The sequence below is a fragment of the Bufo bufo genome, chromosome 3 (assembly GCF_905171765.1).
Source record: "Bufo bufo chromosome 3, aBufBuf1.1, whole genome shotgun sequence".
Taxonomy (NCBI): Eukaryota; Metazoa; Chordata; class Amphibia; order Anura; family Bufonidae; genus Bufo; species Bufo bufo.
In genome coordinates this window covers 383,902,821-383,916,954 of record NC_053391.1, presented here as the reverse complement: position 1 = coordinate 383,916,954, position 14,134 = coordinate 383,902,821, and the positions used below count along the sequence as shown (strand labels likewise).

General features: G+C 45.8%; 2 protein-coding genes across 2 annotated transcripts in view; one reads left to right on the top strand and one right to left on the bottom strand.

Moving 5' to 3' along the window:
- Positions 1–13,119, bottom strand: part of TXLNG (taxilin gamma) — a 56,411-nt gene extending 43,292 nt beyond the window's left edge. The window contains exon 1 of the mRNA XM_040424738.1: positions 12,938–13,119. Within this exon, the coding sequence (XP_040280672.1) occupies positions 12,938–13,006 (69 nt within the window). The 5' untranslated portion in view covers positions 13,007–13,119. The remainder of the gene's footprint in view (positions 1–12,937) is intronic.
- Positions 13,120–13,246: 127 nt separating this feature from the next.
- POLR2J (RNA polymerase II subunit J) overlaps positions 13,247–14,134 on the top strand; it is a 24,729-nt gene continuing 23,841 nt past the window's right edge. The window contains exon 1 of the mRNA XM_040424740.1: positions 13,247–13,638. Coding sequence (XP_040280674.1) covers positions 13,586–13,638 — 53 coding nt within the window. The 5' untranslated portion in view covers positions 13,247–13,585. The remainder of the gene's footprint in view (positions 13,639–14,134) is intronic.

The following is a 14,134-nucleotide window of genomic DNA, read 5'->3' as shown; positions in this document are numbered from 1 at the left end:
CGCACAAAGAGGAACATGCTGCGATTTTCACGCAACGCACAAGTGATGCATGAAAATCACAGCTCGTGTGCACAGCCCCATAGAAATGAATGGGTTAGGATTCAGTGCGGGTGCAATGCGTTCAACTCACGCATCGCATCCGCGCGGAATACTCGCCCGTGTGAAAGGGGCCCATGGGACTGCTGGAGATGGCAAAGTACAAGAGCTTAGCGGTCTACAATAGACCCATACAGTTGAATGGAGCAGGAGTGTGCATACGTGTCTGTATCTCCATTCAAACGGGATAACATGCCCACAAGTCGGAACTCAGACAGACAACCAGACATCTATGCCCTATAGTTGTTGTAATGGGAAAAATCCTTTAAAAAGGAACACTCCGTGCAAATTGGATATCATTTGTAGCGTCTACTGAGGAGTCTAGAAGACATTGGCATGCTCTCTTTTAAACAGGGTTTGTCACCACACTTGACATGTCTGTTTTAGTAACTACTCGTATTCCACATGAAACAATAATTCTGGGGCATCTATTCTTAGGATTATGTTGTGCTGTTCCTATTATTCCTGCTAGAAGTTTATGAATAAAGGTGGCTATAGGGTGGAGTACAAGGAGAGGGCAGGTTATATTACAGTGGTCTATGAAATCTGCGCTGCCGGAGGATGAACCTAATTTCACAAGACGCATACCTCATCATAAATTAGACACATCCTCCAGCAGTCAGAGAGCTAGAATGAAATCTACGGCAGATAATTATTCTCCCCCTATATGTGTACAGACAGATTTTCTAGATCTAATACATAACAAGGCTCCACATCCGGCAGGCAGCATGTTTGTGTACGTGTAAATACATTTGCATCCCGTTTACATGTTGGCCTGTGATCTACCCGTGTAATTTAGGATATTCAGTAAGTGTTACATGACATACATGTGCTTGGGTCAGCACACAGGACACATACATGAAATAATTATATAGTGGTGAGATCATAATTTTATACAATAACTACATCATTGTGTATATTAACATGGTTGTCTGTCTGCAGGTGATGTTGCTAAATGCCTGCCCGTCTTTAGGTGATGCTGTCATGTTGTTAATAAAGTTTAGTGTAAAAAAAAAAAAAAAAAAAAAAAAAAAAAAAAAAAAAAAGAACTGTTCATACACTGACAGTAATAGGGTATGTCATAATACTGTGCATACTCTATGTTCTGCTCCTCAATACACTATTTAGCTGTTTACTACCACCAGTAGGGGAGGGTCTCAGCAATAGGGATAGGATATGGGATAACATCTAATTACTGGAATACCTCTAACTATTTAAATATACTGTGCAAATAACCTGTGTCTGGGCTCCTCAGGGGTAAAAATAAGCCATATGCAGCATTGCTCCTGGTAAAATTATTCTCAGAGACAAACTAGTTGCTCCCATGATGCCACCAGAAAAGGGCATGCTAGGCCGTCCGCTAAATTTGACAGGCAGGTATGAGTTCAGCGCTAGTGATCTCCAGTGATGAAGACAGGGATAAGAAAGCTGCACTGTCATACATTCGCTGCTGGGGCTTTCACATTTCATTAAGACACACGCGTATGACGAGCAGGGAATAACACAGGACTGAGTCACACATACTGCACAGTGCAATTACCAGATCTGACCTCAAACATCTTTAAACCAGGGTTTATTTTCAGTCTTTTCCAAGTCATTTCCATTTAACGCTGCATATACTGCTGGAACAAAGCCAAATTCTGAGTGCTACATGCTTGCTGATGTACGGACGAGGTGGTCACAGGTCAGATAATGGTGGGTTTTACGCTACCCTGGGTAGCATATTCTGAACATCTGCTGATATTCTTCAATGTAAATCACGTTGACTATGCATCCAAACTGTGCTGATGTGTTTACGCTACTAATCTTTTCATATGTGTGTGTTTCCTGCCACCTCCACTGGCGACAGAAAGTAATAAAAATGTGTAATCTGTAAAGCACTGTGGAAAATGTTGGCGCTATCAAGTAAAATAAATCTACCACCCTTGGTTGGGTTTTATACACTGCTCAAAAAAATAAAGGAAACACAAAAATAACATCCTAGATCTGAATTAATTAAATATTCTTCTGAAATACTTTGTTCTTTACATAGTTGAATGTGCTGACAACAAAAATCACACAAAAAAAAAAAAAAATGGAAATCAAATTTTTCAACCCATGGAGGTCTGGATTTGGAGTCACCCTCAAAATTAAATTGGAAAAACACACTACAGGCTGATCCAACTTTGATATAATGTCCTTAAAACAAGTCAAAATGAGGCTCAGTAGTGTGTGTGGCCTCCACGTGCCTGTATGACCTCCCTACAACACCTGTGCATGCTCCTGATGAGGTGGCGGACGGTCTCCTGAGGGATCTCCTCCCAGACCTGGACTAAAGCTTCTGCCAACTCCTGGACAGTCTGTGGTGCAACGTGACGTTGGTGGATACAGCGAGACATGATGTCCCAGATGTGCTCAATTGGATTCAGGTCTGGGAACGGGTGGGCCAGTCCATAGCATCAATGCCTTCGTCTTGCAGGAACTGCTGACACACTACAGCCACATGAGGTCTAGCATTGTCTTGCATTAGGAGGAACCCAGGGCCAACTGCACCAGCATATGGTCTCACAAGGGGTCTGAGGATCTCATCTCCGTACCTAATGGCAGTCAGGCTATCTCTGGCAAGCACATGGAGGGCTGTGCGGCCCTCTAAAGAAATGCCACCCCACACCATTACTGACCCAATGCCAAACCGGTCATGCTGGAGGATGTTGCAGGCAGCAGAACGTTCTCCACGGCGTCTCCAGACTCTGTCACATGTGCTCAGTGTGAACCTGCTTTCATCTGTGAAGAGCACAGGGCGCCAGTGGCGAATTTGCCAATCTTGGTGTTCTCTGGCAAATGCCAAACATCCTGCACGGTGTTGGGCTGTAAGCACAACCCCCACCTGTGGACGTCGGGCCCTCAGATCACCCTCATGGAGTCTGTTTCTGACAGTTTGAGCAGACACATGCACATTTGTGGCATGCTGGAGGTCATTTTGCAGGGCTCTGGCAGTGCTCCTCCTGTTCCTCCTTGCACAAAGGCGGAGGTAGCGGTCCTGCTGCTGGGTTGTTGCCCTCCTACGGCCTCCTCCACGTCTCCTGATGTACTGGCCTGTCTCCTGGTAGCGCCTCCATGCTCTGGACACTACGCTGACAGACACAGCAAACCTTCTTGCCACAGCTTGCATTGATGTGCCATCCTGGATAAGCTGCACTACCTGAGCCACTTGTGTGGGTTGTAGACTCCGTCTCATGCTACCACTAGAGTGAAAGCACCGCCAGCATTCAAAAGTGACCAAAACATTAGCCAGGAAGCATAGGAACTGAGAAGTGGTCTGTGGTCACCACCTGCAGAACCACTCCTTTATTGGGGGGTGTCTTGCTAATTGCCTATAATTTCCACCTGTTGTCTATCCCATTTGCACAACAGCATGTGAAATGGATTGTCACTCAGTGTTGCTTCCTAAGTGGACAGTTTGATTTCACAGAAGTGTGATTGACTTGGGGTTACATTGTGTTGTTTAAGTGTTCCCTTTATTTTTTTGAGCAGTGTACAATGTATTTAAAGAGCTTCTGCTGGAAGGAGGCTGAGGGAGCTCCTCGGCTCAGAGTTGTAAAGTAACTTGTCCTGCTGTGTGATTAGGACAGGTTTTGTATGTACTAATAGGACGGCGGCCATTTTATTTCTCCTAATGATTGCTCTTTAGACCAGACATGCTCAACCTGCAGCCCTCCAGATGTTGTAAAACTACAACTCCCACAATGCCCTGCTGTAGGCTGTTCGGGCATGCTGGGAGTTGTAGTTTTACAAGAGCTGGAGGGCCGCAGGTTGAGCATGCCGCTCTAGATAAACGAGCCAATATAAGTAATTAAATGTGTTTGGAAATGTATTTATAATACAGTAATATTTAAGTATTTTCATGTCATTTTATTTTCTTAAAGGGGTTATCCAAGACTATAAAATTATCTCCCATATGCCGGGCCCCTCACATTGAATCTACTTACCTGGCTCCCCACGTCGCTCCTGGTCCCTGGATGTCGGGGAAGAGGGAGGGGAGCAGCCAATGGCAGACGGGGGATGAGCCTTCCTAGCATCAGCCGAGATGCTAGGGAGGCTCGTCCCCGCCTGCCATTGGCTGCTTCCGTCCCCCTTCCCCGGATGTTTTCATCCGCGCACGGGGAGAAGCTGCGATGCGGGGACCAGGAGTGGCGCGGGGAGCCAGGTAAGTATATTAAATCGTAAGGGGCCCGGGCATATGGGGGGCATTTAATAGTCCTGGATAACCCCTTTAAAAGGGATTCTGTCACCAGATTTAACACTATTAAGCTAGCTGACATTAGCGAGGTGCTTATGTCAGCTAAACCTAACTAGCCTATTCCTACTTTTATCTATGGCCCCGTTACGCCAGAAATCTAACTTGTATAATATGCTAATTAGCCTCTAGGAGAGGGGGGGGGGGGGCGGCGTTGTTCCTGCTCATAGATGTTCTCCCACCTTTGTCGCCTCCCTCCAAGTCCTGATTGACAGGGCCAGGCAGCGCTCGCATCTGTCTGCCAGTCCTGTGCTCTGGTGAAATCTCGCGCCGTTCAGTATTCGGCGCAGGCGCGGTGAGGAAGCTGGCAGCCTGCGAGCGTATTTCCCTCACTGCGCCTGCGCGGAATGCGGAACAGCGCAAGATTTCACCAGAGCACAGGGCTGGCAGACAGATGCGAGCGCTGCCTGGCCCTGTCTATCAGGACTTTGAGGGAGGCGACAAAGGTGGGAGAATGGAGTCTCTAGGAACAGGAACAGCGCCCCCCTCCTAGAGGCTAATTAGCATATTATAAAAGTTAGATTTCTGGCCTAACGGGGGCATAGATAAAAGTAGGAATAGGCTAGTTAGGTTTAGCTGACATTAGCACATCGCTGATGTCAGCTAACTTAATAGGGTTAAACCAGGTGACAGAAACCCTTTAAGATAATAAATTAAAGATGTACTCCTTCTGGACAAAACTTGGCATGGGAAGATGTATGAACAAGGCTGTACATGTTTTTGGCTTCAGTTCATCTATATCTCCACCTTCCTCCCACTAAGAACCCTATAAACCTGCGTGATGCACTGGGACATGTGGGTGGCAATATAAATAAGGACAAGGGGCTGGACTTGTATGTGGGCTTTGAGAGCACTGACGGTGCATCCATATGTTTGCACTTTCTATAAGACGCAGCACGGTCTGCCTTTGGCGATGCTGGAGACTGAAGGGCTTTTATTTTTTTGTCTATGCACCTTTGATATGGGGCACTGAAGTGCACGACAAGTCAATCAGCTGCTAATTTATGTAGTCTAAAAAGGAGGTACCCTTAATGAATATTCATCCGCCGTTTGATCCAAGATAGACAGATAAAAATCAGGGACTACATAGCATGGTGTTACATGAAGACTATATGCTTCTTAGGCCTCATTTACAGGTCAGTGAATCATGGAGGAGTGCTGTACGTGTTCTCCTCGCCAGCACACCAATCCATTGATTTTAATGTGTTTATTCACACATGTTTGCTTCCCCACAGTGGGACAGTGAGAAAAACATAGACATGCATTGCTTTGGTCCATGTTGTGTACCAAACACATGTATGGCTCTGTGTTGTGTCAGTGGTAGGAGTTGCTGTAGAAATCCCTTTTTCAGGCTAGCACTGCATGTGGATCACAGCTGTACTAGTAACAAAACCTCCTAACTGCTAACTGACGATATATGGCATGCATGCTGAAACGCGTAGAGCAGCATACTGTGGAAACTAGTGCAGGCACATCTTTAGCTCAGGGAGCAGTTATGAGCTTTTGTTACAGGTACCCCTCACACATACCCATTAGAACATTCCTGTACACAAAGTGGGCCCAGCGGACTAGTTTTACCCGGGGTCTGCTCTACTTAGGGTCCTAGTCACCGGTGGGATCCTAGGCTATCATCATAGTGAGGACCAACTTAATATTGGGTGCACTACAAACAACATCTGGAAGGTACTATGTACGTAGATCTCTATGGGCCGGATAAAATTGCACTGCCATTTATATGTATGGCAGTCCTGTATGTGTGTGAATACCCATACTTTTATTTTCTCAACTACTTTACTACAAAGCTAACCTTGCATTTACAATAACATCTATGAAGAAATACAAGTGTCAACGGTATATAATTAAGGCTACTTTCACACTCGCGTTTGGTGCGGATCCGTCATGGATCTGCACAGATGGATCCGTTCAGAACGGATCCGTTTGGATTATCTTTAACATAGCCAAAACGGATCTGTCTTGAACACCCTTGAAAGTCAATGGAGGACGGATCCATTTTCTATTGTGCCAGTGAAAACGGATCCGTCCCCATTGACTTACATTGTGTGTCAGGATGGATCCGTTTGTCTCCGCTTCGTCAGGCGGACAATATAAACGCTGCAGGCAGCGTTTTGGTGTCCGCCTCCAGAGCAGAATGGAGACTGAACGGAGGCAAACTGATGCATTCTGAACGGATCCTTTTTCATTCAGAATGCATTCGGGCAAAACTGATCAATTTTTGTCCGAAACGCCAGTGTGAAAGTAGCCTAACAATTATTACAATCCTGGCTGATACTAAATGGGTGGAAACTAAGGACAGAATAAGCCTGTAAACCGGTTAGGTAATCCTCCCTCTACACTAAATTACTTCCACGGTTTTATCTAGTGGATATATGAAGACTTCTGAGCACCAGCTCTTCTTCTGGTGTGGGAGTCTATGGGCACCCTATTTCAACCGCCTTGCTCACGACATGGGTATAAAGAACCTGTTTTCCAGTCATCAGCGACGTGGTAGCATACCTGAACCATACCACTGCCAATCATATCAGTTGTTATATTTTGTGTTTTCAGCCGGTTTTGATGATGCAAAGTACTTCTTCCACTGCTGTACTGCTGCCTTTACTCTGAGGAGTGGCATTTATAAGTATTAAAGGGTTTTCAGGAACTTTTTTTTAAAAAATACATAACAGTCATGTGACTACGTAAAAGAACCAGGGACTGAGTGGATGAGCTTGGTGTCAGAGATGATACGTCACCCATGCTGTATTTTGTACATATAGCTTTTCATAGACGGGGCCGTATGGGTGATTTTATATTAAATGTACAAAAAAAGACAACAAAAACAAATTTACTTCAAGGAGAAAGAAGTGTGGTCTCTCCTTAAGAGCTCATGCAAACGAACGTATTTTCTTTCAGTGTCTGTACTGTTTATTTTTATTTTTTGCGGACAGTATACAGAACCATTCATTTCAATTGGTCCGCAAATAAAAAAGAAAAACAACGGAAGTTACTCCGTGTGCTTTCCATATGTCCATTCCGCAAAAAGAAATAGAACATGTCCTATTGCTGTCTGCATTAAGGAAAATTATAGGACCGTTCTATTAGGGGCCAGCTGTTCCGTTATACAAAATAAAGAATGCACATGGACATCATCCGTATTTTTTGCGGATCCGTGTTTTGCGGACCGCAAAATACATATGGTCATGTGCATGAACCCTAATGCTGCAGACAGGCTCAATAGAAAGTATACAATATAAACATTAGTAGCCCATGAGGTGCCATGGATACGCACTCATAGTAAATGTAAATGCTATGCCTATGGTAATCAATTACAATCCGATAAAATATTACCAGACCGCATATAAACTATTAAAATATTTATTTTATTATATCTTTAAAAAAAAATTAATAAACAAATGCATACAAATAAGATAGGTGCAGGAAGGCGGCATCCACAAGAGTGCGCCCCCTCCTCAACCCCCCCAGTATTAAAATCATTGGTGGCAGTGCCCAAAGGGTCCCCTCCACATTGGTGGCAGTGTCAGCTTCAGATCGGAGCCCCAGCAGTGTAATTCTGGGGCTCCGATCGGTTACCAAGGCAGCCAGGACGCTGCTGAAGCCCTGGCTGCCATGGTAAGCTCCCTGCTGCTGTGTGTACTATGCACAGGGCAGCAGGGAGAGTGAAGTCCTATTTATCTTGATAGAGATCTATCAGGGTGAATAGGACAAGGGATGATAAGATCCCAGGTTCTAGCCTAATAGTTATTAAAGTAAAAAAAAAAATATTAAAGTATAAGTCACCCCCTTTTCCAATTTTACATATAAAACATATAAACAATAAATAAATCATACATATCACATATCACCACGTCAAAAAAGTCCAAACTATTAAACTATTTTAAAAAAAATCTCCTATATGGTGAACGCCGGAACTGAAAATAAAAATAAAAAAAGTAATTAAAAATTTTTTTAAAATGCGGAATGCACGCAGCTTTTTTGGAGTTTTATTTTTTTTTGCGTGGCATCGAATATCACATTACTTTTTTATGGTATCGAAATCGAATCAAAAAATTTTCTATCGCGACAACCCTAGTACACACCAGTATATGGCGGGTGAGCGATTTTATGGTAGCTTTTGCTGACAGAGGTCACATAAAAGTCTACAGGGAAACACAGAACGCACTTGGGTCAGTGGCTTTCCTCTCAAAGGGTTTCTGTCATCAGAACAATGGTTATGTAGCTGACATGAGCGATGTGCTAATATCAGCAGAACACAACTGTATGACTTATATCTCCCTGCTGCCGCCAATTGCGCTAAATAATGACTTTTATAATAGGCAAATGAGGCTCTAGGTGCCAGTTGGGCGTTACTGCAGCACCTAGAGGCTCCGTCCTCTCACCGTTTGGCACGCCCTTGTAAAGGCGATTGACATCCTTGGTCTCCTCCGTGCCCTGCAAATTCTGCACCGCCCATTTTAGTATTAGGTGCAGGCGCAGTGAGTGAAGGACGGCAGCAAGCGAGAGTCCTTCACTAATACTAAAATGGACGGCGCGGGATACGGAGAAGACAGAGGATGTCAATCGCCTATACAAGGGCGTGCCAAACGGTGAGAGGACGGAGCCTCTAGGTGCTGCAGCAACGCCCCACTAGCACCTAGAGGCTCATTTGCCTATTATAAAAGTCATTATTTAGCGCGATTGGCGGCAGCAGGGAGATATAAGTCATACAGTTGTGTTCTGCGGATATTAGCACATCGCTCATGTCAGCTACATAACCATTGTTCTGATGACAGAAACCCTTTAAAGCACGGCATGCTGCGAGTATGGCGTTTTCCATAGTACCAGCCTCCTAGGTACGTATATGCCAGGCTCTAGACAGGACAGCGAAGAGTTTGCTGAACGTCTCTTTACAAGGTTATAAAAAAATATTGAACAAACCTCTCTGTTAACAGAGGTCAATATAAATTGCAGTAACCTTTGCCCCTGTCATAATGTTACCATGCCTCTTTAAAGAGGTATTCCCATCTGGGACTTATCTCTAAAATATGCAACCAGCTTCCGATAGGTGTGGGTCCCACTCCTGTTTCCAAAAGGGGACCCACAAAGTGAACAGAGAGCAGCCCCCCTTGGTTCACGGTAGAAGGGTCCAGAAAACAGCTATCTCCGGCAGCCCCATATCAGAGAATGGAGAGGTGGTTGCCCCCTTGCGTGGTGCGCTCTCCGTTCACTCACTCGACTATTTTCAGTACCCCCATAGCAAGGAATGGGAAGCGGTATGCCAATGTCCCAGGCGGGCCAACCCCTTTAATATAGGCATGGATATAAAGCCTCAGCTGTATCCAGGGTGGATATACAGACAGAGACCTTGACATTTGTGTTGTAAAGCAGAAGAATTTTGTCCTTCAAGTCCCAACAGATCGGGGCGGGCAGTAATGCCACGTAATCTGCGAGAGCCAGATGGTGCAACAAATTAGGATTATCTGAGGGAATCCAACTAGCGGACGACTTTAGATAGGTCACCCACTGTTCCCATAAAGATCAGAGAAAACAAGCAGCACATTAGATAGCAGACGGTGGGGTATAAAGGAAAAAACAGCAATGGGCGGAATAAAACCCATGAAGGAAATAATAAAGGCAAATGGCATTATGATTAGAACACCTTGTATAGCCTTTCTAGGATTCATCTGGAGAAACTACAACTAGCACTGCCAGCAATACACATGGCCGCTGAAGGCCCCATACAGCTTCTACCGCACTACGGCTAAATTAACATGTCTAGCTATTAAGAACACCGGGATGAACATGTAACCTACGGAGAAAGGAAAGCGGACTCAACAGGAGACAACGGGTGGCCACAGCTGCTGGACCTCGGCAGATTGGACTCGGATGGCATTGGGGGGGATGATTCATCATGCCCTGCACTCCAGAATTCTGTCTTCAAAGAGTCGCAATTGTGTACTTTTTGGGGTCATTGGCGCTAAATTTTATCAACTTTTTGCATTTTTACACCACTCACACTCCAGTTTTGTAAAGTAGGTGGGAAGTGGGCACTGGTTATTAGGCTACTTTCACACTCACGTTTGGTGCCGATCCGATCAGATAATACAACCGTCTGCATCCGTTCCGAATGGATCGGTTTGTATTATCTTTAACATTGCCAAGACGGATCCGTCTTGAACACCATTAAAAGTCAATGGAGGACGGATCCGTTTTCTATTGTGTCATAGAAAACGGATCCGTCCCCACTGACTTACATTGTGTGTAAGAACGGATCCATTGGGCTCAGTTTTGTACAAGTCCCAGCTCACCTTCACATGGAAACAGATGCTCGCGGTGCACAAAAGGCCTGGAGAAAAGTGACTGAAGTCGAATGTGAAGGAGGTCCTGCACGTCCAGATGGATCCAATTAAAATATCAATCTCCAGCTCGAGTTACAGAGCAGTCTACGCGTTTCATATTAAAGACTATGCATCATGGCTTGGTCGATTTTATTTGGATCCTTCTTGACATGCTGGACCTTATTCACATCATCATTTATGCTGCAGAATGTTGATTCCGCAGCAGAACACAGGGTAGGGATTGACACTTTTCAACCCCATAGGAGAACATGCGGGGGAAGTGTATGTGGCGGATTTTCTGGCACATTTTTCCCACCATGTCTGAAGGCACTCTTAGGTCGAAAAGGAACAAGCCTAGGTCACAGGACAGCCCATTCTTACTGGTCATCCTGTCTGATCTGCAGCTGGTGGGATCAATCAGAAAAAGAATCCTATGGACGGCTCCTCGGGCTCAGACTGCTCTTAGGGTACTTTCACACTTGCGTTGTGAAGATCCGGCACGCAGTTCCGTCGCCGGAACTGCCTGCCGGATCCGGAAATCCACGTGTAAACGGATCCGGATCTGTCTAACAAATGCATTGAAACACCGGATCCGTCTGTCCGGTGTCATCCGGAAAACCGGGGCCGGCATTAATGCATTTTAATGGAAAATAATGCCGGCAAGTGTTCTGGAATTTTGGACCTTAAAGGGGTTGTCCACTTTTTACTACTGATGATTTATCGTCATTGGGCCGACCCCTGGCACCCCCATCGATAAGCTGGTTGAAGAGAAGACACTGCTCGTACGAGCGCTGCTTTCTCTGCACACTTTAGGATACTTTCACACCAGCGTTTTTGCTGGATCCCTTATGAATCAGTAAAAACGCTTCCGTTACTGATAATACAACCGCCTGCATCCGTTATGAACAGATCCGGTTGTATTATCTTTAACAAAGCCAAGACGGATCAGTCATGAACTTCATTGAAAGTCAAAGGCGGACGGATCCGTTTTCTGGTGTCAGAGAAAACGTATCCGTCCCCATTGACTTATATTGTGTGTCAGGACAGATCCGTCTTGCTCCGCACCACATCGCGGACAGAAAAACGCTGCTTGCAATGTTATTCTGTCTGCAATGGGGACGCAACCAAACCGAACGTAATGCACTCTGGTGCACTCCGTTTCGTTCAGTTTCGTCCCCATTGACAATGAATTGGAACAAATCGGAAGAGTTTTCCCCTGTTGTTGAGCGAACTTGTGTTTTAAGTTCTGCGTCCAAAGTTCGGGTTATCGAAGAATCCCGTTAAGGATTCCAAATTCCGTTATGGTCCGTGGTAGTGGAATCCATAGCGGGATTCTTCGATAACCCAAACTTTGGACGCAGAACTTAAAACACAAGTTCGCTCAACACTAATTGAGATCCTATGACTGATCTTAATAGTGGAAAGCGCAAGTGTGAAGGTGGCCTTATCTGCCTGCCGCAGCAACTGGGGTGGCGAGCAGTGTAATTACAAGTATGGCGCCCTCATTCACGTCTATGGGACGGCTCTGTAGTATTCACTTGAACAGGAAGGAGCCGTCCTATAGAAGTGAATGGGGACGCCATACTTGTAATTACACCAGAGCAGAGAAGGCTGTGCTGGTACGAGCGGGGTCTTCTCTTCAAACAGATGATGGGAGGGGGTGCAGGGAGTACAACCCCCACCAATCTGATAATGATGACCTAACCTGAGGACAGTTCATCAATAGTAAAAAGCGGACAACCCCTTTAACAACGCTCGTCTGTGGTCCTGTGGTGACTAGCTCTGTAGGGTTGCTTTTATTTTTTGACCAGCTGTCACTACCAAGCGGAGTTCCCTCCGTGTCCTAGGCTCTGTACCCCTTTGATTATAAGATCCTACACATACAATCCCATATGACCAGCCTTGTGCAGGCCCACCTATCTGGAGGACAGTCCATCCATTACCACCATGGGACATCAAACATAAGTTCAAACTTTCCACCATGTTCCTTCTCAGAGGATCTGGACTGAGGGTTCCATTACCAGGGCTCAGCACTTACTGGTTGCATCACCCATAAACCATCACTCTATGGAGGGGGGAAAGGGTACTGTTAATAGAGGCTGTGGGTCCCTGCCCTGCAGGAAAGTAGATGCCTGCCCCAGCACACCCGGAGAAGTATATGGAGGGAAGACGTGACAGGTGTGTGTACGCTGAGCGCTTCCTCGTGTGCAGAGCAGGCACACCTGGACATTACCTGCTCGGAGCCGTCCAGCCTTCCCGAACCCTCCGCTCCGTCACTTGCCGCCTCCACCTGGCACGACATGGTGTGACGCAGTCTTGGAAGTGCCGCGCTATCGACACCAGACAAGTCCCTTGCGCAGCGCTCTCACTCCGAGCCCAGTGAGCCAGCAGCCAATCAGACGAAGGGCAACACAACAGAGCGCTGCAGCCTCTGCTCACGTGACCGCCCGGGCAGGAAGGCGGAAGCACTTTGGAGGCCATCTTTGAGTCAGGCAAACTGCGCTTGTTCGAATTCTACAGCTTACGCCGCGGGTTCATGTGTATATCTTTATGTAGTACGGATTTATTTCTTATTACTATATAATAATGACATCCATATTGATTTAATTTCAGACCAGAACGAGAAACAAGCGTTTTTTTTCTTATTTGGCAAAAGAACTCCAGAACGTCGTATTACATCAGTCTCTGGAATTCGGCCATTTTGGATAAGTCTTTACATTGTGGATGGGCTTCATAAAAATGGCTGCACCCCCTCTTGCTGGACAGGAAATGACGTCACGGCGCTGTAGACACGCACGCCAGGAGTCTCTGCTGTTCTGCTCCAGCGGTTCCTGTGTTGTGGACGCTGCTGCCCGGAGGGGAGTAGTCGCTCGGCACCAAGATGAACGCGCCGCCGGCCTTTGAGTCCTTCTTACTGTTTGAAGGCGAAAAAAAGTGAGTTACCGGAGACTAAACGGAGCTGTGCCATTCTGCGCCTGCCTCGCCGGGGTTCTGTTTGTTTTATGCAGGCGCTTCAGTATAGAGACGTGAATAGTCGCCCATCATTAGCCACATATTGACTTACTTTCCTAGGACCAGGATGAATTTCCATGATTTTATAGCTCAAGTTGTAGAATCTGCCAAACTGGTATAAAGGAAAACGAAGGCTACTTTCACACTCGCGACAGAGAGTTCCGGCAGGCAGTTCCGTTAATCCGGACACAAACTGATGGCATTTGTCAGACGGATCCGGACACGGAACAGTCTGACAAATTCATTGCAATACCGGATCCGTCTCTCTGGTGTCATCCGGAAAAACTGATCCGGAATAAATTTTTTTTGCATTTTTAAAGACCGAAAAGCCGCCGGAACACTTAATACCGGATCCGGCACTAATACATTTCAATGTAAATTAATGCCGGATCCGGCATTCCGGCAAGTGTTCAGGATT